The sequence below is a fragment of the Poecilia reticulata genome, linkage group LG15 (assembly GCF_000633615.1).
Source record: "Poecilia reticulata strain Guanapo linkage group LG15, Guppy_female_1.0+MT, whole genome shotgun sequence".
NCBI lineage: Eukaryota > Metazoa > Chordata > Actinopteri > Cyprinodontiformes > Poeciliidae > Poecilia > Poecilia reticulata.
In genome coordinates this window covers 14,660,470-14,661,850 of record NC_024345.1, presented here as the reverse complement: position 1 = coordinate 14,661,850, position 1,381 = coordinate 14,660,470, and the positions used below count along the sequence as shown (strand labels likewise).

General features: G+C 42.4%; 1 protein-coding gene across 1 annotated transcript in view; it reads right to left on the bottom strand.

The window, feature by feature from the left end:
- Positions 1–1,381, bottom strand: part of lrmda (leucine rich melanocyte differentiation associated) — a 230,653-nt gene that overhangs the window by 75,962 nt on the left and 153,310 nt on the right. Inside the window, exon 5 of the mRNA XM_008429426.2 lies at positions 320–446. Within this exon, the coding sequence (XP_008427648.1) occupies positions 320–446 (127 nt within the window). The remainder of the gene's footprint in view (positions 1–319; positions 447–1,381) is intronic.

Below are 1,381 nucleotides of genomic sequence, written 5' to 3'. Positions count from 1 at the left end.
ATATAAAGGCAAAACATAAATAAAGGATGTCATTTTATTTCTACTCTGAAAATAAAAGTGTGTGTTATTGTAACTGTTGAATCTGATTCCACTAGAGGTCCCTGTAGTTCAAAAACTAGTCATGTGTGTAGCTGTGTGACAGCCAAGTTCTTCTACACAGAGTGCTTCCTGCAAAGCCACATCATTACAAAGAGACACTTTCAGACAATAGGGAATTGTACTCGCTTATGAAAGAGGGAAAAACAAACAGTTTGCTGTAATTTATGTCTGGAAATGCAATACAAATTATGGCCCAAGTTGATTTTTCTCAAAAGGATATTTGGTTCTTATTGAGTGTCAGGGTGTGGAGCTTGGGTAACCTGGGCAACTGGAGGTCATTTCCAAGCAGATTGTTGTCGACGACCAACTCTTCCAGCTCAGTAAACATTTTGAGGCCTGCCAGCGACCTGTAATGATAAGGAAACAGTAAAGTGGTTATGGCTCCAAATCTGCTCCACGGTTATTGTGTAGAAATAAATATTTCAGCCTCTCTCCTTTCATACGGCAGGAGAGTGTGGGCCTGAGCCTGTCAGTGAAGTGAATGACAAGAATTTGTGGTGCTGAGCTCCCCTGGCATGGCGAGGCATCCTTCAGTGGCTGGCAGCATGAGGGATGGGGGTCACTTGTGAGTAGCCAGGATTCAAAACAAAAGGCTTCAGAAATGCAGCGGGCAGGATGAATTTGTCAATGTCTTGTGCCTTGAGGCGCCCAGTTTCGCCTGACCCTAACCCTCCATTCCCAAGACAAATCACTCTGTCACAGTTCACCTTCACTCCCCAGACACAAATTTAACTTGTCATCCATCATTTTCACAGAGGAACTGGGATACACTCACAATCACAGATGCAGTAGAAGGGGAAACTTTTTTTTTTTTCCTGCCACTGCGTCATGATAGGGGGGTTTAGTGTTCAGATTACAACATCAAAGCTTTTTTTTCCTTTAAAAGGAGGAAACATTTGGCCCTTCCGTTCATTTTTATGACACATTGCACAGAGGTGAGGGGTCATCCCAGCTTCTTTCCTCTCCACCTCTCTCACACATATACAAATTAACACAGGCATAAAATTGACAGAAGGTGGTGTTAAAAGTTATGTTAGGGCCCTGCAAAGTTCAAGTCATAGAAGCCACACAAAAGGCGATGTGTGTGCTGTCTAATCCTTCACTGTCAGAGTGCCATGTTAAAGCGTCCTGGGAGACTTCACTGACATTTAAATCCGACACACTGCAGACACTGAACTTCTCGAAACCTCTTACAGTTCGCAGTTCAAATGCGAACTGGTTTAAATTCAATCAGGTGTTCTTAATCAATAGGCATTTTAGTAAATTAAATATTTTAAGCTTA